Below are 25,254 nucleotides of genomic sequence, written 5' to 3'. Positions count from 1 at the left end.
ACTGTCTATATTAGACCTATTCGAATTTCGTTGGTATTATTATAAACATGGTGAAAAATGCAATAAAATTATTTTAAGAATTATTTAATAAGTTAATGTTAATTTAAATTATAAGTTATTTGCAATTTAATAAATATAAATTGTAATTAGTTTTAGTGTATTTAATGATATTTTAAATGCTGTTTACTTCGTAGAAATTTTGAAATAATTTAATACATAATTATAGATTTTTTTAATGGAATACCCGTAATTATTGGAGTTATTTAGTGCACAAATTCAACAAAAATAACATAAATGACAAGCAATTGTGTGCTCATTTTAAACTTTTCGAACTCAAATTGCATATTTCACACGAAGAAATATGGGAAAGGGTATAAATTTTATTAAAGAAAAATTAATTTAAAAAAAGTAATAAAGATAAAATTTCACATAAAAACAGCACATTTTACCACTTTGAATATAAATGATTTGAATTTAATTATTATACTTAGCGTTAACGCAGAGTCCGTTTTGTTCATTTATAATTTGCATATTCATTTATGGTCGTTTTCATTAATTTTATGGAAAAAATGTAATTTTAACGTACGAAATTAGTATAATTTTCATGAAATAATTTACATTTACAGTAAATATTGCAAATATGACGTCATAATTTACAATTTTTTCCACAAAACAGTACTTGATAGGAAGAAAACAGATGTTAATTTCAATTTCTGAAGCTAATCATTTTATGCAAATTTTATTATTACCCTATTTAAATTAAATTAATTATAAAATAACTTTTTTCATAATTATAATATTTAATTTATTATCTTTCTTGTTTTGATATTTATTTCTTTTTATTTTATTCTTATAAATCATTCGTTTTAAAGGTAATTCTCATACCTTGTTATCACACGTAATTTTAATCTTCGAATGAGATTTTTTATACATAAGTTTAAATAATTTACTTCTACGTATGGAGTAATATATTTTGTTTAATGTTTGAATGATCGGGATGAATATCGTCATCGCTAATGTATAGGAAGAATGTCCAGTATAAAATATTAATTATAGTAAAAATCAAGGGGAAGAGAAATCTTGCATAAGAATCAAGAGAAGAGCTCATTTCAATATCGTTTTCATTTGGCTCTTCTTGTACTCTTCTTGGCATAATTTGATGAATTTGGTGACAATCGGAGTTCTCTTCTTCGCAGTCATTTTCTAAGGTTAACACCCTAATTGATGCATCTCCTTCGGCAATGTCTGTCTACAACAGATAAGAAATTCATATTCTTGTGATATTATTAAAATAATACAGATAAATAAAGTTGTAATGAATGAAACATAATATTATAAACATTGTTATAAACGTAAATCAAGAAATTACGCTTAATCAACCAAAAATAAACAAGGAACTATATACACATGGGGCATTAACTGTACTTTCTATATCACTTAGTGACTGTTAGTGAGACATAAATAATTACTAACTATACATAAGATATGAATTATTAATGTAATGATATACAAGTTATCTCTATAATAAAATAAATTTATATATTTTATTATATTATGATGTACGGTTATTCTATTACTGTTCTATTTTGATAATCGTAAAAGAAAATGTATTCCCTTTCATAGAAGAGCTATTTAAATATTTTAAATTCCATTAAAATATATCAAATGACATTTCTGTATAAATAATAGAAAGGAAATCGATAGAGATAGAGAGAGAAGACGAAAACAATTTAATCTTATTATTTTTTTAAAAAATATGCCAAAAATAGGAAAGAATTTCTTCTCTGACAGCAACGTTACTTACATTGAAATCAATGCAGTTCAAATGTAAAAAATACGTCTATTTGTGGTTTGCATAATGAATATTTTTGATTATTACAATCTGTACACTTTATATTAGATAAATGGAAAACAATTGTATATCATATGCAATATTGTTATGAATTGTTTTTCATTTAAAATATCACAGAAATATACGAGAAAAATTATCATTTTTATATTTATGTAAGTATCGAAGTGTGAATATTTGAAGATACTTATGATTTAGAAGTAGTTTTTTGATATAACAGGAGAGGAGAAAAATTAATATATTATAGAAAAATATTTCGTATCTCCAATATTTTTTCACTTTTGTAAATGTATACAATATTAATCTATTAGAAATATTGAAAAGTTTTGATATTCTAGTGTTTTTAGGTGTGCTTTTGTGAGCGCAAGTTTTCTGTTAGAAAATTCTATCAACAGAAAACACACACACCTCTAGATGAATGCTATAGGATCGGAATGATAATCATTCCATTCCTATGGCAACTGTATAGAAATATAAATTCCTAAGTTTTGCATTTTAGTTTCCATTTGGAATTCATTATCGAGCTTTAGAAGTCTTTCTGTAGGCATATATTTGGTAAATTTATATAAATTTTCTGTTTTAATGCAACTGTTTTGTAAATTAAGGAAACAAAGATCCAACAGAAAAAGTATCTTGCTATCACGTCATTATTAATGATATTTGACATTGCAAAATTTTTATATTGTTAGATAAAAGAATTAAAACGAATGGAAAATATTGGATGAACTTTAAAATATGATAGAAACATAGGATATGAAGCTTCTCATACTCGGCTGGAATGACATATATTCTAAAAAATGTCCAATTAAAAATTTGAAAACAAACTAAGTAAGATTTAAATATTTCAACAAGTTCTTAATAACTAGGTTGAAAAATAATTTATGTAATAAAAAAACCGATTTACTCAACGTCAGCATCTTCTCAGAAAAGAAATTGCATAACAGAACTTAAGTTACAATATAAGTTAGAGTTTTGGTACGTGGAATAAAAATTCAAAGACAACATACGCAATAACAATACAAAGAGATGGTCTCTAGTTCTTTACATGAATGTTTGGAATTTCCTTTTTATAAGATAAAATTCCCGTTTTATGAAAAGGTAAATCTTGCCAGAGAATGTTATTCTTGAGATAAATCGTTTTATAGTTAGTTTGGTCGCTTATTCAAAGAACAGTTGTCGAGGGATCTGTTGGTTTACAAATATATTCGATATGAAATTTTCTCGGTGATAGATGTTGTCCAACAAAAAACGGATTGGACCAGACAATAATGCAAAGAAACGTGGTATAAGCAACGCCATATTCGGTATCGGATGACAGGTTTTGACAAAGTGTAACTCCTGCTGAAAGTTTTTTATTCGAAACGTCTTACCACGAAAACAAACTATGAATAAAAATATCTTTCATTGAATTTATAGATTTAATTAAATATTTATCTTAAATAATGATATATTCATTTTAATACATATATGTATCTTATTGCTAAGACAAACATTTATAAAAAATTAATTGTAATAGTAGATTATTCCATAATAAATCGACAATTGCAATAGTTACATCGCAATATTTATAGTAATTTCGTTGTCTCGTATTATTTCATAATTATTTAAGTATACTTTTAAAGTATTCATAGAAATACGGGGCGAATATAATTAAAGTATCCCTATTATTCAATGTTACACAGATATTTAGTAGTTCAAATATAAACACATCTCATATGGTGATATTTCAGGACAAGCGAAAGATATTTCCATTTAAAAAAATTTCTACCGAAATTTACAACTATGGTACTTTTGACGCTGAAAGCAACTAAAAATCAGTTTCCTTTGCATAAGCACACGTATTGCAGTTAAGTTCTGGATAAAAACTTGCCTCAACTGTCGAGTGTTATTATTATGAGCAATGGTGTATTTCAAGAATTTCGTCTTCATAAGAATTTAGGCTGAGAATTATTCGCTCTACAAGATCTCGGGAGAATGGTACTCGATTCGAAAAATTAAACGCCTGGAAATTTAATTTGATGAAAAATCAAATTTATCACTTCACAAGTTGCTAAAGATGTTACCATAGCTATTGGAACAATCAATAAATGATGTTACAGGATTATTTGCAGAGTCACGGTCGTTGCATGTATCCTATGCTACAGTGCAGAAAGTATTAAAAAAGTTAACGCGTTGTTATTCGTTCAAGAGTAACCACAACAAGCAGTTTCTTTCCTCCAACAGGAAACCCAACTGACCCTTCCTTGCCAGCATAGAAGCGGATGTGTCGTGACCATGGAAGACCATGTGGTGCGACGAAACATTTGTACCTCAACGGGAAAGTGAACACATGTAACGGTCGCACTGGACCACGAGAAATTTCACGCTTTTAGCAGATTTCAATGACTTGCCTAAAATTAACGTCTGGTGTGAATTTACAGTCACATTTATCGTTGGATCATTGTTTATTGAAGAAGCTAGTTCTAACGAGCCTGTAAATTGTTTTGTGATGACTCATGATAGACAGAGATGCTCAACACTCTTGTCGTATCTTAACTGCAACAGCGACAATGCCTTCAAGTCAACTTACTATCATGCATGACGGTGTGCCTTCACATATTGGAGGCTGCATGCAGCAGTTTTTGCGATAAAATTTCATTGATGAGCGATTAGTCGTGTGTTTCCTACTCGGAAAGCTGAAGAATGTGCTTGGTAGGACCGACAACCACTGCCAAAAGTCGGCTAGTTCTGTCATCCAGTTTGTTTTCAACAGGATATTCATCAGTATCCTGTTGAAAACAAATTGGTTGGAAGATCAAGTTTGGTTTCCTCCGGACTTAAATCAGAGCTTTACGTGAGAAGGCGGAAATGTTCCTACGACCGATAAAAAATGAACTTGTGAGAGAAGAAGTCAAAAAGCCTTAGAAAGTTAGACAATGACGAATTAAAAAACCAGCAGCTTAGGTTATCAGCAATAATAATAGTAAGATTGAGAAGCCAGATAGAGTGAGCAAAGAAGGTGGTGAAGGTCGATGATGCTTGTTGCAAATTTTGCGGCCAAATATAAACTGCACATGAAAACTATAAGAAAGGATTAGTTATGTCTCTAAGGTCTCTGCATCATATATCATGAAGGTTTTCTTCAAATAAAACGTTTGTTGTTTTCAGCGTCAAAAGTGCTACAGTGATAAGTTTTGATACTAATATTTTACGAAAATATCTTTCGCATGTCGTGAAAAGTCATCGTACCAGATGTGATTGCACTTGGACTGATAAATATAGTTCCAGATAGTGTTGAATATGGATTACTTTAACCCATATATTTAAAAAAATACTCACTAGCTTTAAAAATATTAATTATTTGCAAAATTCAAAAATTTTAATACAAATTTGCACAATTAGTGTTTCGCTTTACTTACTCATTTAAACAATAACTCAGTGTTATTTATAGTCGTCTACGTGGACGTTATTTATTAATAGGACATTATACTGGTGTTTAATGATTGGCACAGTAATGAGAGTTAATTCAGGAAAAATTTCTTTATTATATCACCTGAAACAGTAGCAATATGTGTACGATATTGCTACTACAGGTGATATAATAAAGAAATTTTTCCTGAATTAACTCTCATTACTGTGCCAATCATTAAACACCAGTATAATGTCCTATTAATAAATAACGTCCACGTAGACGACTATAAATAATAATAAAATTCTAAGGACAGTAAGGCTTTTCTAATAACTCAGTGTATTCATTACGACACTTTGTTTGTCAAGGATATTTTAAATTATATATATATATATATATACATACATACATACATACATATACATATATATACATTCAACTATTAGAAATTTTAAATAAGACTAAAGTGAATTGTTAAAACATTACGTGGTGCTACATTTTAGAATTTAAAAATTTAAATTCTAATTTAAATTTCAAAAATTCAGATTAAATCTTCGACAATATAACTTCGCGCAAAATTCAGTAATTCTGCTATCATATGAATAACAAACATGTGAATATAAAATAAATTCATTTATAATGTATTTGGAGGTTGTACAATGCTAAATTTAAAAATAAAATAGTCTTGTAAAATAAAATTGTACTAAACAAAATTATGACCTGTCAAAGAGCGTCAACAAAGTACTTGGTACGACAATTAAAAAATGAGACAGAAGTCATGAAATAAAATAGAAACAAAACATTTAAATATTACACGATTTTTATTCAAAGTACATTTCTGCTGCATCAATACAGCAAGTTGTTGTATGGTCCAGCAAATCCAGTAAGGACTTGAAAGATCTTTGCAAGTCTTTTAGTATAGCACGAAGATCTCATATAAACAGCCTAGGGATGTCCCGATACCATAAAAGTATCGAGTATCAAAACTGGAAATCATACCTGCTGTCGCTGTTCAATCTGTCGCGTCGCCTTCCAGTTGTTTTTACTGCCGAGAAGATACACCTATCCTTCTATTTTCGCGGTGGATACGTTCAAAAGAACGATGTATAAAAAAATTTGTAAAAAGTACAATACACGCATCCCGTAGAAAAATCTCGATAGGATCCACAACTTCAATGAAACGAAAAAATAAGCAATTTACAAAAGAAATATGAGCTTTATTAACATTTATCATTAGCATCATTTGAACGTAAATATAGTAAAAACAAGATAGCATAGGAAACATTAAATCAACAAACAGCGTTCTCTGGTGTGCATATAGTACTGTACTGTTCTTTTTACCTGTCTTTGTTAAAGAATCAATCGCGTAAAAAAATATTAGTTTTCTTTTGTCGACCGCGTTATTTCAAAATCGCGTAAAATGGACCGCGTTAAAGAGGTCTCTGAGATAGGTGTACTGTACTCATTACAATGAAGACCGAGTGAACCGCAGAGCAGCAATTAATATTTTGTAGCTTACTCAGGAAATTGAATCCTGGCTATGTAGTTCAGAATTCAGTGTATCAGCAGTACTTCAGTTTGCATTCGTATGATATCTTAGGTACACAAAAGCCCAGATCTACAGTCATGTTAATGGGCTCTGTGGGCACTACTATACATAGGATAGGGGTGGATAAGAAATCGTCGGTGACGAGGCAAATAGTGTCTTTACATTAAAAATTCTTTATTGTGTTCAAATTTTACAACTGTTAGTGCAAATGAGTATATATAAACTGTAGCTCGTTTTAAACGTCACTGATGGTCCAAGTTAATTAACAATCAAAAGTGTACATGATATTTAACAAAATATTTATTTATAAATAGTAATCAGAACTCTAAGCATATGCAGATTCTGGAAATGACATTTGACCTAGTACATTTATTGGTTTTTATATAAGTTTATCTTAACCGAAAATAGTGTAAAACTCCATTTCGGTTTCTGATTCGGCTGCAAAATTTGGTTTCGGCCGGACCTTACTTGTCTGTGAAAAATGTAACGATACCCAAGGAAATGTACCGATACCGGTATCGAATCAAAAGAATCGAGTACAGAAATATTCGGCATCGAAGGAAAGTATAGATACGATATCGGTAGTACCGGGATATCCCTATTTGTAATTAATTAAAAATCATTAATAAAAGCTTTAGAATAAAATAGTCGTACGGGTATTTATTTTGCTACAGTTTTGAAGTAATTCCTTATTACCGGTACATTCGATTATCAGCGGTAGACGTCAACCTACCCATCTAAGGTATCCAGGATTGAATCAGGGCAAAGAATCCCGGAAATTTTACGCGAGATCCAGCCTATTTTATTTTCGTTTTTTAACTGTTTCCGCCTTTTGGGTGCTAATAGGGCATGGGCAGCTATTCGTATATTCGGATTGGGACTAGGTAGTGTCATACAAAATCCCTTATCACATAGCCCCAAAGACTGTGTATAGGGGAGTGTATAGGGTGCAGCTGCACCCCCTTTAAAGGTTTTTTCTGGAGTATAGCCTAGTATCTCGGTAACAAAAAGTTTTGTAAGGCAGTATAAAATGAATACCACATCATCTAGAACTAGTTTATTCAACCGGTTCAATATTCATTTGGTACGGATATTTCAAATTTGCGAAAAAATTCTCAAGACACTTCCAATTAACAACATAAAGTTCCTACTTCACAATCTGTAAGGAATATCGTTTCCTTTCTGCATCCCCTCTAAAGATTTCTGGATCCGCTATTGCGCCCGGTCCCCCATTATGAGCTTTACTAGAAATGGCCATGGAAAAAGACCCTCTAAAGTGCCTTCAGGGCATAAAAAATTAAAAATAAAAACAAATTACCCTTTAAATTTAAATAAAAATTTACTTAATATTTAAATTTTATTTAACGAAACAGAATATTCCATTCGTATCGAAATATTGATCTGGAAACATAATAAAGATAAAATATAAAATGAAAAAAATGTATTTATTATTTTTAGAAGTTTAAACAACAAAATTATTTCCGAATTCAATTTTTATTTGACATAAACAAAAAACATTTTTCTAATTTTAGTTACTTTACATTGTCACCAGATGGCGAGAAGATATTTAGTCACCCTTCCTTGTAATCGAATATAATAAAGTATAAAGAACGAAGTCAGAAGTAATAAATAGAATATTTAACTTTTCATTGATAACTTATTATAAATTAATACTGTTACGAGAAATTTATTGTTAGAATTATTTAATGAATTTATTATTAATGATTCTTATTAAATATTATTTAATTCTCAGTTTTGATCTATAAATAATAAGAATAAAATTGAATAATATGCTCGATTTTCTATTAAATTAATATATTGATAAAGTAAATTCCATAAAAAAAAAGAATATTATTTTTTAAAAGATTCTCCCGTTTTATGGGATTTATGTAAAATACTTTAAAAATTTAAATTATTATTAACATAACAAAATAATAATTTAATTTAACTCTTAGTAAATGCATAAATATAAAATTAATATTTACATAGTTAAATAAATTTGAAACTATAATATATTCAATTGTTTTCAACGAAGAAGAATAATTCGATAAAATAAATAAATAAATTTCTTAAATGTTCCATTTAAATTGTTTAAAAATTATTTTAACGTTTATATTTATTGTATTTTTATATTAATAACAATAATAGTAACAATATTATCTTTGTATTATCATTTATAAAAATGATGATGAAAACACAATTTGATTCTTTTTGTTTAAACTAGAACAATTTACTTAAAAATTGTTTTAAAAATTACGAAAATAATAAAAATTATATGAAAATTTCCGTATGAATATTGTATAAGAAGAATGAAAATATAATTAAGTGAATAATTACAGTTATAATCATAAACATGATTTCCACCTCCAAAAAAGGACACCTCTTAACAACAGCCGAACTTTTCAGGAATTTTTATTTACATTTGAACAAAAGTACATACAAAATAACCTCCAAACAATGGCTGTTTTTTTAATATTTCTATCAGTGGCCTTCGTTGACAGTTTTTACGGTATAATACATTCAATATAAAATGAGTGATTGGGCTGCAATTTTAAAATTAGACCTATAAATTCTATCTGTCTGTCCATCCTTAATCTTGAGAACGGAGATAGATAGATGAATGCCGAGATCAGTCGGAGGCCTGATTAACTATATACGAATTTCCGGTTTAAACCGGAAGTGATGTTATTTCAATTCAAAAAGTCCCCAGAACTGAGTTAGATAGATGACCGACATGACTCACTTGTTAACAGGAAAAGTATGAAGTACAGGGGCAAGACTACTAATTTGAGGTGGAGAGCATATATTTTAAATTAAATAAATTAAAATATTAAACATTTCAGTCTGGCATTGTGACGATTTCACAGTAAATAATTGCTCATTGTTCTATGGCATTTCTATACTCGTAACTACAGAAACAAATTTATTATTTTAATTAATATAAGATAAAATAGTTTTTAAATATAAACGTTAAATATTAAAAATAAAATAATTAATGAATGAGGAAGAAAAAATTCATTTATTAATGTTTATAATAAATAACACAAGAGAAAAAATTTACCTGTTTGTGAAAGTGAATAATGATTATATTACAGAAAGGATTATTAATTATTAAAAAAATAATAAGTTTTTTGTTTAAAAAAATATTAATAAAATATATCCGCTATTTCATAATCGTCTTATAATTTATTTTAAAATAATATATCAATAGACTTTAAAGAGTAAAGAATTTGTTAATGTAAAATATAAAAGAGGGAAACAAAAGTGAAAGTATTTAAAAATAATTGGATTATAAAAGATTAAATTTCAATTCGAACTTTTTTAAGATAATTTTTTATAATAATTGTTATTTTTCTGGAAATAATTTAGACGACAGTAAAAAATTTTATCGATAAAAATTGTTTTAATCAAAATTTTAAAAAATTAAATAATAATAAAAAAAGTTGCAAATCGTTTAATAATCGACGTCATTTTTGACGTATTTCTTTTTTTTGTTTTGAATTTTTTCCATTTAAGAGTTATTTAAAATGATTTTTTTTCATTATTTTTCATCAAAATCTCGGTCAGAGTTGAGAAAAATTTTTGTTTCTCAATAAATATATTTTTATTCATTTTATTCTCTTCACATTTTGTTTAAATTTAATTATTATTATTATTTTCATTTGAATTAAAGTGATTAAATTTTCTCTACAAGGACTTGATGATAATCATGTAGCAATGAAGATACTTTCTTATTTTTAATGAGAATTTCAAAAATGTAATTTTATATTATTTTTTCAGCACTCAATGAATATTTTTTTTATTAATAAAATTAAATATATAAACTTATTAATTTACTTTAAAAAATTTGTTCTCGCTCTATATCCAATTAAAAAAATTATCGTGTAAACTTAAAAATTTTTCTCTGAAGTGAGAATTTTGTAGAAGAATTTTGTTTTATTAAATTAAAAAATACTTATGATTTTTGATTCTATTTTAAGCGTAACTTTCATTGATAACTGCTTTTGTTACTTTTTCATGTTTTTAGATTAAATTCTTTTATTATAATTAAAATAATTGCTGTAATTAAATGCAAAAACTTTGGAATAATTAACATAAATAATATTTGTAATGTTTTTAAAATATATTCATTGAAATAAACCAATATTTTGTTAAATTGTTGTTTGTTTTCAGGATATGTTATTAAATTCATTATGTTATTTAATATCAATAATATAATTAAAAGAAAACTTGGAATTTTTCGTTTAAATTTTCTTGCTCCTTCCGTAAGATGCTATATATAGGACCTTAGATCTTCTTTGATGTTTAATGGTTTCTTTTGGGATTTTAAATCTGAGAATATAATTAGACCTCTCAGGACTATTTTGAAAAATTCACTCTAATAGACAGGCCATTTGACGAACACCCTAAGAACTCTGCATTATTGTGTTTGTTTGTGATAAAATTCATTTTAATTTTATATAAAAACCATTTTTAATAACAAAACCAAAATATATTTTTTCACCTTCAGTACACTTTACATTCAATTATTATACATTTAATTAAGCAATATTTGAATTTATTCTACATTACATTCTGAAAGATGCTAAATAGAATCTGGAGTAATTACGAACAAGGGATTCAACCCTCTGAAAAAGCTATAAAATTATATAATTAAGATCAATAAATAAAATAATTTTCATCATTTATTAAAAGGAATTTTAATTTATATCATTTTAATATCGTACTTTTACATAGAAGACTAAATTTTGAGGCTCCACCGTGTCTACAGCTCAAGCCAAATCTATTGGCCTCTTCTATCTGGATCTATTTTGCATTATAGTTTAATTAGAAAAAATACCTCAAGGAATATGTTTAGTTTCTCTCAAAAACAAATAAAAATATTGTTTATTTTGATAATATATCGAACAGAAATTAGCAAAAACGTTTTTATTCCAGTGTCTTCTTTTATTTTTAGATAGGACAATAAATTTCAATTTGTATCGAATTGTTCGCTTAGTTTTGAATGAAAGATTGTGTTCTACGTTGAATTCGACAATGTAGCGAGCATTGTAGACCCATAATTAAATCACAGTATAACTCAATATAAACGAAACTCTAGCGATCGAATGCCATTCCAGTTGAAAAATAAATAAAAATAATAATAACAATACACGAATAAAAGTGTATTTTATGAATAAAAATTATAACAAAATATTTTCTAAAGAAAATTGTAAGAAAAACCTTTCAAAAAATCCAAATGCGATATTAATTTTTAAAATTCTAACATAAAGGTTCTGAAATGTACATTCAAATTATCATACTAAACTGATTAAGAGACAGAAATTACGAAATGAAAAATTTTTTAGAACTATATTAAACATACCAAAAAAGTGAAATTAGTGGAGAAAAACAGGGAAAAAGCAGTTTAAAAAATTGAATTAATTTTTTGTATGTATACAAATGGGCACTGTAGAAATGTATATCATATATACAACGTAAATGTATACAATTGCTGATGAATATTACTTTTTCTATATTTATGTTTATGATACTAAAGGTAAAGCAATTCTTTTCTTAGGATATTATAATTTGAAAGTAGCATAAAATGATTTTTCAAAAATTAAAATTGATTAAAAGATTTAATTAAAAATTTTACCTTTTTAAAATGCTAAATTTTAATGAAAATTTTTATTACTGATTAAATTTATTAAGTTGACATTCCTTTAACAAACTAATTAAGATAAATAACCAATTACTTAATTATTTTATTTTTTACAATAAACATAAATAATACTTTAAATAAATTTTGGATGTTTAAAAAATTTAATTAAATATCTAATTTGGTTTTCGTAGAATTAACATTTTATATACATTTTTTTAATATATTGAATTAAAAGGCATAAAAAGCTCTTTCATTTTTTATTATTTTATTTTCTTTGCTTAATTATCTAATGTAAAACTGTAGAAATTCTGCGGTTTTTATATTTTAAAATTAATTTGAATAAATACTATCAATAAAAATTTTAGTTGTATTATTTATAGAATATTTAAAATACAATAAAAACACTGCAATTATTAGAATATAATCATAGTCACAGTGGATAAATCAATGTTAATTAATTAATTAATAATTAAATATATATATATTTAATTATATATATTTATATTTTATGTTTATATATATATATGTTATAAACAAAAATATACAGTCGAACTTCCAATAACGGTCACCTCTAAACGGCGACGATGTTTTCAGGAACGCTTCTGTATACTGTACAAAGTAACCTCCAAACAACGGCCATTTTAAAATATTCCTGTTAGTGGCCGTTGTTCAGAGGTTTGACTGTATTACATTTTATAAATTAGTAGACAATTTAAACAGTTTTAAAATAATTAAATCAGGATAAAAAAATTAATTCTGTAGAAAATTCTTACCACTTGTTATGCAATTATTATAACATTAAGATTTAAAAAATTAAAATTTTAACTAAATTTATATTTATATTTAAAATATGATTCAAAGTTTTCTTTAGATCTACACTGAACTAAGTTCTTTTAACATCAGATTGCATTTTTATCTTTACAAGAAATTTTAAAATCTTTTTTTACTTTTAACTTCTCCCTTAAGGTACATTTAAAATTGCATTATGAACTAAAGTTTACTAACTCATAAAGATAAACTATGCAAATTTAGCAGAGAAATAGTTTCTTTTTTAAAAAATTATACAATTGAAAAGAGTAACAGAATTTCATAAAAGAAAACATCATATAATAATATTTTATTTAGATTATTTTTCAAATAATTTTACTAAATTAAAGTAAAAAATTAAGCTAAAAATTCATTATCATTTTACCAAGCAATGTAAAATTCTGTTTTCTTATTTTGCAAATCAATAAATATCTTATCTGCATTGAATATGATTGAATATGCATTAACTGGATTATTCATAAAAAATTTTTGTTTGAAAAATAATAATTTTTATGTAATTTAAAAAAATTATCTTGTTTGTTTGATGTATGTCGATAGTTAAAATAATTAATAACCATATGCACGAAGCAAGAAACATTCCTATTTTTTAATAAAAATAAATTTTTGATGTACATATGTAGATATAAATTCATATTTTCGATTACGTGAGTAAATTATACTGTCGAACTTCCAATAACGGCCAACTCTAAACAGCGACCAGTTTTTGCTTTTTGAAACAAAAATATGTAGAAAATAGCTTCCAAACAACGCCACCTCCGAAAACCGGCTATTTGTATGTTCTTGTCCGTTGTACAGAGGTTTGACTGTATAATAAATTTTATCTTTTTTATAAATTGCGTTTTTTTAATTAAATAAAAAACACCTTACCACTGTGGTAAATTTTCTTTACGAACGTTTTTCCGCTCTATTTATCGTCAGGTGAATTGTGTTCGAATTCGAACATTTCAAGTTACTATTTAAGATTGACAACTGTCCAATATTGTTGTACAGTACACATTACTCGATGTAATTAAATTTATATTAAATAACCCAGTGGTAAGGTGTTTTTATATTTAGTTAAAATAAGAGCTGGGTTAGAATGGATTGTTTTCTTTAATATTAGAATGTTTATTTAAAGTTTTTAATTTTAATTTTAAGAAAAAGTCAAATGAAATTATTTATTCTGCATTTTTTTAAAAAATAAATGATAAAAATGTTTAAAAAATAAATTTAATTATAATAAACAGATCAATATTGCACTTTAATATTAAATTAGTACGAATACAAGTCCAATAATAATTAGAATAACTTAAAATACTATTGTAAAAATTTATAATTATTCCGAATTTAAAATTGTATTTTCTAAAGCTACAATTGTAAACTATTACTGATTATGACGTACTAAACCTTATTGCGTAAATGTATTTTGAAAACAATTCTTTTTTACTAGATATCTAGATTACTGCAAAATATTAAAATAAGTTGTAAAAAATAATAAATAAATGCTGTCAATATAAAAGAATAGAAAAATATAAAACAAAAAATAAAAAATAAAAAAAATTCAACAGTTGCTTAACTTTCCCAGCAACATTTAAAACTGCAAGTGTAGCGCCATCTGTTATGATATTTTATTATTAAAAACGTTTTATATTTTGAATTATTATAAAATTGCAAAAAGCTTAATTTTAAGGGTAGGGATGGGTTTTATAAGAAAATTGTTAATGGTAATGACGAAAATCATCATTAAGTCCGACTCTACTCGAGATATGACACACGATCCCCTTTATCTCCCTACTCCGTTGACCTTTACCACCAAAATTTTACAGCATAAATGTCTTTACTACACAACTCTCCCAGAAAATTTTCAGAAATTTTCGACAAAAAGCACAGGAGTTATTAAACTTCAAAGAGGGCGAACAAAATTGTGTCCTCCCAAACACACAACATTCACACATACAGAAAAAAATCTCTGAATTTGATTGCATTTCTTCACGTTTCGAGGTTTCCCGAGTCCAAAAATGTATAAATCTTGGAGGGTCATTTTTGACTGATCGCCGTACGTTTCTTCTGTTATATATATATAACAAAGCGGAGAAAATAATAGATTCAAAATCATTTTAATTTAATAACAATATCCAAAAATTATTCCATTTTTCTAGTAAAATCTTAGTTGTAATTAAAATTCATATTTTTATATAATTTCTGAATATAAACAGATTTACATATCTATAATTTATTAGAATTTTGACAATAATTTTGTATGCATAATCATACTGAAGGAAATATTTTTAGTATTTTTACTTGGTAAGTATTTAATTTACACAAGATAAACCTAGTAAGTAGTTGAATATTTCTTGAAAATTTTATTACAAATTATTACAATACTGTATTACTTCTCAAAATAAATTTGAGTGGATTGATGGTAGAAGATAACACAACACTTGGGCAACCTGCCAAGAATGGGTGCCTCCCGAGGAGGCTTTTTGTAGGAAACTGGTCCCTATTTAGGTGTTAATCACGTGAAGAAAATGAAGAAAACCCAGACTATTCTATGTGACTAGCCAGTTGGTGAGGGGTGAACCCGCGACCTTTGTTTTAATTTGAAGGAATGAGCACAGTAGTTACCAGAGTTCATTCCTTCCTGGCATTTAGAGAAGAATATTTCAAAAAGTTTCATTAACTTTACTACTAATAATTTCGTATTATCATTATCTCTCAATAAAAAATGAAGCTTTATCGATATTTATATAATTAAAAATCATAATTTTTTAAAATAACAGTTTGAACTCTTAAACTAACAATTCAAAAATTTGAATTGGCCAATAAGAAGAGATAAGTCACACGATTTATGAAGAAATAATTAACGAATTAACAAATTACATCGAAGTCCTCAAAAAAAGCTTACAAGTAATTTAATATAAAAATATAATAAATTAAATAATATAAAAAAAAATCCGAAAGAAAAAGTCGTAAAAGTTTTTGATTTTCGTTACGTGTTGAATTCAAAAGAAAAAGAAAACTTAAATAAAAATTACCTTTGACATAAAAAGATGATGCAGAAAATTTATTGAATCCAAGAAAATAAAGTATCGAATTTATTTACAATAAATACTGGTATATAGAAAATTAATATCATTCGTGAGTCCAGCAAAATTAACAATTTGTTGAGGTGCTAAATTATTTTTTAATCTTTTAATTAAGAGTGTACTAAAGAAGCCAATTAAACAGTATATATGAATAATAAATATTGTAGAAGAAATATATCGGGCAATATTTTCGGCATTTTTAAGCATAAAGTTTTTAAAAAATTCTTAATAGAAAAGATGGAATTTAGTTGATACGATTACATTAAAAATACATTCGTTTCTAAAAGAAGAATTTATTATTCTGGTACAATATTTCAAACTGAACGTGATAAAATGGTGTTTTGTGATTTGTAAAATATTGTCAAATTTAGAATATATATTGTAAATATATCACTTTAAGAAAAAGAATGTATTTTCCTAAGAGTTAATCTGTTACATTAAAGAGAAAGAAATCGTTCCCCGAAGAATTTCACCAGAAAGATAAACGTGTTAAACTTCGGCTGTTTGAGCATCACAAAATTACTTTTACCACTTTTAGATAATTTATAAGAGAAATTCGAGAGAAAAATTTAAAAAAAGAGCAAAGTTTCATTCTAAAAATAACTTTTTCTATGTCTTTTCTCAATTTCATAAATTATGATTCATTAAATACAGTGAAACCTGTCTAAAATGGAAACATGTAAAAAGAAAGAATTCGGTTCCGTGTGATTCCGGTTTATACAGATTTTACAGTATATACATATACCAACAGTGATATTCTAATTATAACTAAAAAAAATTCCGTTTAATGGCTTGAAACATGTAATTTTTGGCTTTTGAATTAAATTATTTATTAATCAACCGTCTCAAATTTTCGAAAATTTCAGACGATTGATATTTCTTCGAACAAATATTTCTTCCTATTAAACTTGTTATAATTACAGATAAACAGTTAATTATAATTAACAGAGAATATACGATCGAACGATTGAATAACAGAAAAATTTAGCTGCAATTTGAAAAAACTGTAGACCTATAAATTTCCATTGTCGTCCGTTGTCTGTCCTGTCATTCCTTAATCTCAAGAACCGTGTTAAATAAATTAAACTCTAGAGCAGACACGGAAAGACTAGGGGCACGAGGTCTTGATTAACAGCATATGAACGTCTGAAGCAAACCGGACGTCACATTATTTCAATTCAAAAATTTCTCCTGAAAGGAACTAGATAAATGATCGGCACGACTCCATTGCTAACGGAAAAGTATGATGTACAGGTTCAAGACACTACAGTACTAATTTGAGGTGGAAAGCATATATTTTAAATTAAATAAATTTTAAAAATATGATTAAAAATTGTACCTCGGCATTGTGACGATGTCACAATAAATAATTGCTCGTTATAATTAACAGTTTCTCTGTTATTCAATAGCTCAGAATTTAATTTTGCATTTTTAAAGGCATTTCTTAGATCAAAAATGGTTGAAATAATCCATAAATAAGGATTACAATACATTTAAATAGTAAATTTATTCTTCTCAAATAATAAATTATTAATTTTAATATTTGAAATCTTAAGGATAATAGAAAGAAAATAAGAAAAAGAAGATTTAAAATAATTATTAAAAATTTCGCACAGGTTAAATTAGTTTTATCATATATTTCTTAATTAATTAGCAATTATAATTATAGTCATAAATAACAAAGAAAATGGCCGTCTTAGAAATCTGGAAGGTATGTAATTTTAAAAAATGCTCTTATAAAGATTTTAAGAAAATTAGTTAAGGACATAATAATGCATTATCAAATTAAAAATTGCTATATCTTTATTAACTCTGTAAGTAATCGTCTATAATTTTAATTATTACAGGGTGATTCAAAAGTATTTAAGTATCTCTGTGCCTAGGTATGGATATATACACGTATCCAAAACTTAAGGACAGACAACATTTGAACATGAATGGAGAGAATCGTTGATGAATGCAGCCAAATTTGACAAAATAATACACAACATATTGTAGGATTTTACAAATCAAAGAAATAACAGTAAGTCTTTAGTGAAAGATACATAGCAGCTAGATAGAGACGAAGAATGGATGGAAAATGCTCACCAAAATCAACGCAGAGCGACCTGTCGGTATGAATAGGTCCACCTCGAAATGCTATACAGCACTCACGACAGTGGCACGTTATAGCTTCATGGAGCCCAGGCATGTTTGAATTAGCAAACCTCAGGTACAGCGTTGACTTGCAAACCTCAGTACAGACATTTTTCCAAAGGAAAAATTCGTATTTTAACGCGACCTATGTAGGGGTTTTAAATTAAGTTCTGCACCACCGCATACAAGCCTAATGCCAATTTTAATTTCGATATTATTACTACAGAAATGAGTTTATAAAAGATCGGTTTCGAGCCCCATGTTGGTGGGAGCCCCAGGCAACTGCCCTTTTTTCTCATAGAATAACGCGCTACTGACTCACTGACTTTTTCTAGCTATAAATGCTAGCAATTGTCTCGTCATTAAGTTTTGGACACATAGGAAAAGAACAAACTTTATTATTACGCAGTCACTTAAAAGTCATCTACACGGATATCATTTAAGTGAATGCACGTGGAAATGCATTACTTCACTCGTGGCAAGCGAATTTTAACACATGTGATGCACACGCATCACAACTGTTTTGTATGAAGACTTTTGATTCATACCGTATTTATTAAAATATCGACCATAAGTTAATATTTTTATCTTCTCTAAATTTAATCCAAAGAACTGCACTCTTATAGTTTAGATTCATAGTTATATTTAAATAATATAATTAAGATATGGACTTTTATAAATAATTTAAAAGTTTTATGCATTATAAAATCTTTCTTATATAAATTTAGATTTTTTTCCTTATAAATTTTTAAATATAACTAAGTTCAAAGAAGCGACATTTTCTCCTAGCGTGATTAAATTCGCGTAAAAATTTCTGTATAAAAAAAAACTTATTAAATCGTGAAAATTTTTCACTTAAAAAATAAATTTAAAAATTGCCAAAATTATTTGAGAAATAAATAATTTTTTATAATTAATACACAACGACATATTAAGTTTAAAATAAAAAAGTCACTTCATCATCATTTAGAATATTTAACAAGACAACACTTAAAAATTTCGATATAAAAAATATAATTAATTAAAATTAACTCTATTACATGCGAGAAATTTTTTTCGACAATTGTGTTTGTATGTAAACAATTACCATAATAGATTAAAAAAATAGATTTAGATATTAAAAAAGAAAAATCTGTCATAAATAAAAATTAATAAAACATTAAATATTATTTATGACAATAATTAAAAATTTGATAAACAAGAAAATTATCTGTTTTCGATAATTTCTCTTTTGTAAAAAATAAAATAAAATAAAGATAAATAATTAAAAAACAGGAAAAGAAATTTACTGAAAGTAAACAAATTTCATTTATTTTTCAAAGCAAAAATAAACAATTTTTGTAACAAAATATTTTTATAACAAAAATTACTTCTTAGATAATAACAAAATCGAAAAATGTTTGCATTTCTATTAATTTATATTTTTTAACAACTGATTTTAGAAGCAATCAATAATGTTCCTGGTCAATTTATTTCTTAATTTAAACACACGTTTAAAATAATATTTAATTTTATTTAATAGTTTAATTGAATATTTGATTAATCAAATCACTAACTCATTTATGGTGATGAATAATACTCGAAAAAATGATACAAAAAACGTTCTTTCTGAGGCAATTGTTTAGAACATACTTCAATTATCACCTTCCAAAAATAGAATCAATAAAGAAAGGTATTAATGTACAGGATTCTACAAGCTAAAAATCCATTATTGTAGGATTAGGATAACTTTAATGATATCTTAATTAATTAGTTAATAAGTACAATAATCAAAATGTAAATTATTAATGATAATTATTAGGAAAAATCTCCAAAAATATTTGTATTAAATTATCGTGCAAAAAATTATCGTGACATTGTCACAATACCGGGCTGAAATTTTTTATCATATTTTTTTATTTATTTAATGTAAAATATATGCTCACCACCTCAAAATACAGTGGTTTGCTCCTGTACATCATACTTTTTCTTTAACAATAGAGTCATGCCAATCATCTAACACCTTTCAGGGAAAATATTTGAATTAAAATAACACGAATTTCGTTTCAAACCTGAAGATATAGTATAGTTAATCGGGGCCTTCTGCCCCGGTGATTGCCATATCTGGTCTCAGCTTTTATCTATCGGATTTCGTTCTTGAGATTAAGGAAAGACAGACGGACAGACGGATGGCAGTGAGAATTATGGGTCTATAATATTTTCATATTTTAGCCCAATAATTATAAGTGAACGTTACAACGTTGACACGCAATGTTATACAACAACGACATTTTAATCTTGTCAAAACAATATGCTAGATAAACAAAAGAATAATTAATCATTTATTCTTTAATACATTTATTATTAGTGCCACACTTCCTGTAATTGCATACCAATAAAACAGTGAAGTCAGATACCAGAAAAGTGCTTAGTATTCACTTATAGAAACGAAATAATAAAAAATTTCTCATCAAAAAAGATTCCAAATCTAAAAAGCATCTCTGAACTGTGATTTTATTTCGTACATTCTGTAATATTCTCGTTTTTTATATTCTTCGGTGAAGTTGTAAAATGATAGTGAATGTTTTCCATGTGACGAGTACACTCTAAAAAATATAAAAATAAAAAAACAATCATTCTGCTGGATTTTAAAATACAATTTACAAAATTTACGTTATTTGTTTTTTTAAAGTAAAGAAAACAATATTCATTTTTTATATTATATTTTTAAAACGAAATGTAAAATATGTAAAGTTATAATGCATTATAATCTATAATCAGTGTATGTACTGAACGTATTAAAAATGTATTTTAGGTTGGGGTTTTCAACCTTTTCTAGTTAACTATATGTTAACGTTAGAATCTCAAATTACTAGTTGGACTGCAATTTGAACAAAATTGTAGACCTATAAATTCCCACTGTCTCTCCTTCCTTAAACTCGAGAAGGAGTTATATAGGTGAAAGTCGAGACCAGATGTGGAAAACTTATGGGCAGGAGGCTTCGATTAATTATATACGAACTTCCGATTCAAAAGGAAAGTCATGTTATTTTAATTCAAAAATTTTCCCCTAAAAGTTGTTAGATAGATGATCGACACGACTCTACTGTTATAGGAAAAGTATGATGTACAGGGGCAAGCCACTACTAATTTGTGGTGGAGAGCATATATTTTAAATTGAATAAATAAAAATGATTAAAACTGTAGTCCGGCATTGTGATGAGGTCACAATAAATAATTGCTCGTTGAAATTTAAGGTTTCTAGAGATATAAAAACATCTAAGATATCTAAAAAGAAGGGGTCATAATTTCTTCAATTTTTCATCCTTACTAAATTGGATTGGATTGGATCGATAAAATATAAACTATCCGCAAACGGATGTTTATCCTGGTTGGACTTTCTATGAGAAACTGGTTGCTATTTAGGTGTTAGACACGAGAGAAATTCCGGAAAACTGCATGCGACCAGCCCATAGTTCAGTAGCTAACCTAGAATCAACTATCAGTTTAGTTTAATAGGGTTATTGGTGGGCTCTATTAAAGCAAATAGCAAATAATAATAGTTGATATTACTGATAAATATTTTAGTAATAAATATTTATTAAAAATATTGCATTTTATAGACACGTAAAAGAAAATAAGTACGAACGAATAGAAGAGAGATCAAAATATGTTCTTACGTTTTGTTGAATACGTTTTTTTGATTTTGTCTTTTCGATTTCGTATCGATCCAACAAATTGACACAAGCATATTCGGCCATGGCAGCAAATACAAAAGTAAAACACAGAATAACAAACCAATCTAAAGCTGATCCAGACGTTGCTCTTTGAATAGAAGTCATTCCTCCGAATCCCATTGCAACTAATGTTAACACAGTAGTTACACCTGAAAGATAACACATATATTTTAGACAATTAATAATTGTAAAGCTTCATAATCAATAATTATCTAGAATATTTTATAAAAAATTATTTCTTCGTACTTTAATTTGCACTCACTTCCTTCAACTCATTCTTAATTACAATAATGTTATTTCACATTTTAAATGTAATTTAAGCAAGAATTATTAATTAAAGTAATGGTTAAAACAATATAATATAAAATAGAGTAATTTTTATTTACTTAAAATATACTTTTTATTTTACAAAAAAAAATTAATTTTGAGGAAAAAGAAAATATGTTGAAACTTAACTTTCTTCCTTTGAAAATGATTCAAATAATAATGAAGTATTCTTAAAAATTATTTAAAGAATTTCTTAAATTATGTAAAAATGAGATTTTTTAAAATGAATTTCGCACATTTTAGAAGAAAAATAAAACTTTAACTTTACTACAAGATTTTCAATTCAATTGTAAGATTTAAATCTTTTTATAACAATGTAAGAGAAACATCAGAAAAATTCCTCTTTATCCTTGTATAATATCAAAATTTAATCATATCGATTATTAAAATCAATAATTTAAATTCATATTTGAAATTTTATATCTTCAAATATTACTTTAAAGATTACTAAATTATATAAAATTCTCTTTAAGAATAATTGAAATTTCTTTCTAAGGAATCGTATTACTTGGTTGTTTTCTTTTAATTGTAATATTGTATAGAGGAATTTTATGCCAAGAAATTCTCTTGTTAAAAAGAATAATAATATTTTGACTACTACTTTAAAAAATCTGATAAATTTTCAACAAAAGAATGGAATAGGACATTTTAATATGAAGAGGAAAAAATGATGAACAAATAAAGCCTTTCTTATATAGTTAGTAACTAATCTGAAAGATTTTAAGCAAACATTACATATGTAAATTTATACTTTTTTGAAATTTTTATAAAATTTCTATTTTTAGAAAGAGGAAAAATTTTTACAAAAATTGTAAAAATTTTCTCTTTCAACGCATTTCAACGCAATGAAATTGCTACAAGAGAACAATTTTATATAATTAATTACAGAACTAATCTGATTACAGACATATTTGCTAATCATAATGATCAAACTTTAAATGATTGATAAACATTGTTAATAAATGATACTTTCGTCACTTGAATTGGATTCATTCCAACAATTTGAAACTCTTAATTGATCAAAAAGCGAAAAATTAATTAAAGATTTAGTTGAAACTTGGACTGTACTCTATAAAACTTGAGTTTCTTTATCAAAATTTACCTGATAATTTAAAGACTCCATCACTCTTTAATTGAAGAATTTTACAAATAATTCAACTGAATTTAAAATTAATTCAGTAATTGTTATTCTAAACTAAACTTTAGGTGATTTAAATACTCACCAACGGCAACTCTGGCAGGAGCATCCTGTGAATTGATCCAAAACGACACCCACGATGCTCCGACAATCATCGCGCAAGGTGCATAAATTTGTAAAATGAAGTAACCTCGACGTCTTCTTAAAATAAAGCGTGTAACTAGAGACGATCTAATGCCTAACCAATAAAGTAGTATCAGTATAGAATTTACTTAAATTATTTCGTACATTAATTACCTCCTCCTGTAAGCTTAGTTATTTCTTCGAATGTTATATTGAGGAATTCGTATTGAGATAAAGTGACGTCTTTGGCTATAATTACGGGTTTGCCATTATTCCATTTATATGTAACATCAGATGGTGGGTACGCAACTATAAAGGAGAAAGAATTATACTTTTAAAATTAAAATTTTATTTCCAAATAAAATAGTTAGGTAAAATGCAAACTTAGTCGACAAAAACAGAATTTAAAATGAAGTAGGCTTATATTCTAAATATTACAAATCCAAATTATGACAGGAATTTAGTATATTATTTATAATAATTATACTTAGCCATTTTATTTTCATTTGTTTTTCTTTAAATATTCTTTCATTTCTAGTTATCAATTTAGCAGGTATAATAAAATTCATGAATGTATATAATATATAATATGTATAGTCTACATATTATTTATATTATATATTCCATACAAATATATATAGAAAATATAATGGAATGGAATGTCTCATAAAACAGTAAACCAATTCAAGGACTATAACACTAAATAAGAAAGTTATGCAGTACAAAACAATTTCAGAATTTCAGTGAGAAACTAGTAATTTTGCAACAGTAACATTGCAGCATTACTGTGTAGTTTAGCAATTATGTTGAAATATTTATGAATAAAAATTCATTCTCGCAAAATATGTTGAATATTTTACGTGGGGATCCTCGCAAAATATATTGAATGCCTGGAGATGTTTGATACTGTTAGATATAATTGAGAAAATTTTATTGTGAAAGCTTATTTTTGTAGAAAGTGAAATAGCAATGAAAAGTAACCATAATTTTTTTTTTTTTTTTTGATAAAATGTAGGATAAAAGATTTTGCAAACCAACAAATTAGTTTCATTTCTTCAAGTGACAACATATTTCAAATGAAATGCGCAGTAGATCTTATCTTTAAAGGATTTACTGAAGTCATTTGTGAGTATTCTTGTTCGTGTGGAAAAGTTACATAAATAGTCGAGCCTTTGTACGGTTTTATAGCAAGTATTGCGTGTTTGGCTGGTTATAATTGTAAAAATTTTAAATTTGACACAAAATTTTCCATTTTGTATCAGATATCGTGTAAACTATTCGTGCTTCAGTTTATCCTCTATCTTGATCAATCAACCTCTTCGTGACTGCATGGAAACATTGTCAAAACGTTGCTCATTCGTGGAATTCGTGCAATTCTTAGTTTTACTTTGGTCTTCTAGAATTATGTAACCGCATTTTCGACAGCTCGAGGACGATTTCTTCAGTAGGACTATATTAATATATAACAATTGCTCTAATTGTGATCTTGCG

The 25,254-nt window shown here is 26.5% G+C and overlaps 1 protein-coding gene across 3 annotated transcripts in view; it reads right to left on the bottom strand.

Moving 5' to 3' along the window:
• Positions 1-825: 825 nt before the first annotated feature.
• LOC136968168 (gamma-aminobutyric acid receptor subunit alpha-6-like) overlaps positions 826-25,254 on the bottom strand; it is a 54,344-nt gene continuing 29,915 nt past the window's right edge. Inside the window, exons 6-9 of one of the 3 annotated variants that reach the window (XM_067262133.1) lie at positions 23,938-24,072; positions 23,726-23,878; positions 22,119-22,324; positions 826-1,249 (exon numbers count right to left, since the gene is read on the bottom strand). In XM_067262133.1, the coding sequence (XP_067118234.1) occupies positions 953-1,249; positions 22,119-22,324; positions 23,726-23,878; positions 23,938-24,072 (791 nt within the window). In that variant the 3' untranslated portion in view covers positions 826-952. Of the gene's footprint in view, positions 1,250-20,759; positions 21,045-22,118; positions 22,325-23,725; positions 23,879-23,937; positions 24,073-25,254 lie in introns of those variants that run through there. The other 2 variants (XM_067262135.1, XM_067262134.1) reach the window with 2 other exon arrangements.

Source organism: Centruroides vittatus, unplaced genomic scaffold (genome assembly GCF_030686945.1).
Source record: "Centruroides vittatus isolate TY-2023 unplaced genomic scaffold, ASM3068694v2 contig_1408, whole genome shotgun sequence".
Taxonomy (NCBI): Eukaryota; Metazoa; Arthropoda; class Arachnida; order Scorpiones; family Buthidae; genus Centruroides; species Centruroides vittatus.
Note: the sequence above shows the minus strand (reverse complement) of the source record. Positions and strands in the feature narration are given on the sequence as shown.